The sequence below is a fragment of the Poeciliopsis prolifica genome, unplaced genomic scaffold (genome assembly GCF_027474105.1).
Source record: "Poeciliopsis prolifica strain line A6 unplaced genomic scaffold, Auburn_PproV2 SCAFFOLD013, whole genome shotgun sequence".
Taxonomy (NCBI): Eukaryota; Metazoa; Chordata; class Actinopteri; order Cyprinodontiformes; family Poeciliidae; genus Poeciliopsis; species Poeciliopsis prolifica.
In genome coordinates this window covers 10980241-10983176 of record NW_026562388.1, presented here as the reverse complement: position 1 = coordinate 10983176, position 2936 = coordinate 10980241, and the positions used below count along the sequence as shown (strand labels likewise).

The window sequence follows — 2936 nt, the reverse complement described above, 5'->3', positions numbered from 1 at the left end:
TGTCAGGATGGCAGAAAATATCTAAAGGTCAGATTATATCCAAAGAAAAGTTGAAACATACGTGTTTAAAATGAAACTTCGTGTTTGCTTTTCCTTCTCAATTTCCAACCTCGGGAACTTCGACTGCGTCACTGCTCGATCTTGATAGGCTTACATTATGTAAACCCCGCCCACTCTGGATTTTTATTGGCTGAGCCTGTGCCGCCTGCGGTCACCGAACAACAAATCCACGTGTTACTTTTCTCCTGAGCTCAGTGGAGGAACGGACAGTATCTACAAGTTTAAATCAGAGGACAGCCAGAGCAAAGAATACAGCCAGCTCTTTCAGAATGCTGATGACATGAAGAATCAACTCTTATCTAACAGGAGCAGTGAAGTGTAGCAGACAGGATGGACAGAGGAAAATAAGACGGATCAGAGAGAGGAAGCTGCCTGTGGACAGAAGGTGTTGATAGAACAGAGACCAGAATGAAACCTCTAGACATGGCACATGAAAAAAACAGCCTCTGGATCTTTGGCTACGGGTCTTTAGTTTGGAAGCCGGATTTTGCTTATAAAAGACGGAAAGTCGGTTACATTAAGGGATACAAGAGACGGTTCTGGCATGGGGATGATTTCCATCGAGGGGATAAAGAAAATGTGAGTTCTGAGGCCGTGAACGTTCTCTTTTTGGTGACTACAGTTCATTGACTGAAATGTATTTGTATTATGTTGTGTTATAGAAAACGTAATAATTATCTGTATCTTTGCCTTTCAGCCAGGCAGAGTTGCCACACTAGTAGAAGATGAGAAGGTAAGTACATTTATGTTTTCTAATCTGTACAAAATATGCCTTACAATTCCCCGGAAAATGTAACTGTTTTCCATTTCAGCAAAAAAAACTAATTTTATTTTGATGTGGTTTTATGTGATAGGCCAACACAAATTTCTGTATAATTGTGAAGTCAAAGGAAGATTTTACCTGGTTTTCATTTTCTTTCTTTTCTCTGAACTTTGCTGAACCACAGTTAAAGCTGCAAATCTGATGTTTCTACCAGCTTTTCACATCTAGAAAGGGAATAATTTTCTTCTTTAGGAGAATATTGTTTTTTTCCCCCCCAGATTACAGATGAAACGCCACATATCTGTCATCACACAGCTTCTGACAAAGAAGAAAATACATCAAAACATGTCAAATATGTCGGAAGAGAACCAAGTGTTTAGAGTATGTTGTTGTGCCACACAGCTGTTGTACTGAAGCAGCACTTCTGAGGGAGATGGAAGTACAACATCGAAACATGTCGGAGATGAACGAAGATACATAACTGAGACTCTAAAAGGAAGAAATTATCTTAAAAACTGAATCACATGTAGCCACAACAAATATTCTTTGAATTGGACTGAAACCCAGTAGGTTTTACTTTTTACTTTGCTTTAAAGCCTAAAAATGAAAGAAACAACGAAAGAGAGAAATAAAAAAGAACTTTATTGTAATTTGAGCATCCCAGGAAAACATTTTTACTTAACTTACAGTTCTGAAACATAGTTTCCAAGCATTTTTTTGTTTGTTTGTTTATTTCATCCAAGGTTTAAGTGGATTTATACAGCATAAGTTGCTGATGACAGTTTTAGGTGGAATAGCCATGGATTAAAAAGTTGAAGCAAGCTTAGTCTCATAACTGAAAGCAACCACATCTTTGTTGCTGACCTGGCTTATATGTTCTTTGGTCTGTGTACTCATTAGGTTATTTCTGAAGGTAGTGGTTGCACTGGATTTTATTTAAAGATAACAGAGTAAAGAGGGATAAAGTGCACATACGAGTCAAACTTCTCAGCTTTTGTGTTCTGCGTCATTTTTCCTTCTACTTCATAATTGTATACTTTTTTGAGTTGGTCGATTACTTAACTTCCCAGAAAAAGAAATACAAATTTGAAATTTTTCTTTCTACTGTCTTTTATTTTTATTTACTGCTTCTATCGTGACAGAATAGTAAATATGGTTTTTGTCATCTATCAGGTCTGATCATAGCATAGCGTGTTTGTTTTAGGTAGCACTGTTGCTGACACTGTGTTTTTGAGCGCAGGCCTGCACATGGGGCGTTGCCTACGAAGTGCCACAGTCCCATATGGAGGAGTCCCTTCAGTACCTCAATGTCAGGGAGGTTATGCTGGGAGGATACATAACAGAAATTGTGGAGTTTGTTCCTAAAGAGAAGAGCCACACTCCCCTGCTGGCTCTGGTCTACATCGCCACATCGGACAACCCCATCTACCTTGGTCCAGCCTCAGATGTGGAGATTGCTGCCCAAATTTCAATTTCCAGTGGAAAAACTGGCCACAATATTGAATATTTGCTCCGGCTGGTAGAGTTTATGAGGCTGTGCTGTCCGGAGGTGGAGGATGAACACCTTTTCTCCATTGAGGCAGCTCTTTTAAAGATCTTCCCACATGGAGAGATCACACTCTCAGCTCAAAAAGCTCTCTAACAGTGACCTTTAATGAAGGCACACAGAACTTATTATATGACTTTTTGATTATTTAAGGTGTTTGGTGCTATAAAAAAAAACTGTACGATTTCATGTAAAAAAATGTATCTTTTTGTTGGTAATAAGAAAGACTTTGACTACAATATGGAGGGTCTGCAGTGAACACTTGTTTTCCTTAAAAAACTAAAATAATTACTTCTTTTAAATTTGTGTTTAAGCACTTTTAAAAATTTCATTTTAAGAATATTTGAATAAAATGTTGCATTTTGAATGAAGGTCATTGTTTCCAGCCTTTTCTTTCATAATTAAAAGCATAGACTGCAACATGCTATTCTGTCTTTCTCTTGTAGTGAGTCTGTGGACAAGGAAAAGAGTTTTTAAAGTTACAATTGTGTTTTTTTTTTTTTTATTGTGTTCGATGGACTCTTAAAGTATATCAGTGAGTTAAAAGGAAGTTAAACTAGTCCAGAT

General features: G+C 37.5%; 1 protein-coding gene across 1 annotated transcript; it reads left to right on the top strand.

Annotated features, from left to right (window-relative positions):
• Positions 1–226: 226 nt before the first annotated feature.
• On the top strand, positions 227–2623 carry LOC129365096 (glutathione-specific gamma-glutamylcyclotransferase 1-like). Its single transcript, XM_055038015.1, has 3 exons — positions 227–639; positions 758–793; positions 2064–2623. The coding sequence occupies exons 1-3, from the start codon at positions 469–471 to the stop codon at positions 2463–2465; spliced, it is 609 nt and encodes a 202-aa protein (XP_054893990.1). The 5' UTR covers positions 227–468; the 3' UTR covers positions 2466–2623.
• The last annotated feature ends 313 nt before the right edge of the window (positions 2624–2936 follow it).

Excerpts from the sequence above, each read along its gene's own strand:
- LOC129365096 (XM_055038015.1), top strand. The coding sequence starts at position 469 with ATGAAACCTCTAGACATGGCACATGAAAAAAACAGCCTCTGGATCTTT. Across the intron at positions 640-757 it reads ATCGAGGGGATAAAGAAAAT|CCAGGCAGAGTTGCCACACT; the intron begins GTGAGTTCTGAG and ends TTTGCCTTTCAG. Across the intron at positions 794-2,063 it reads CACTAGTAGAAGATGAGAAG|GCCTGCACATGGGGCGTTGC; the intron begins GTAAGTACATTT and ends TTTTGAGCGCAG.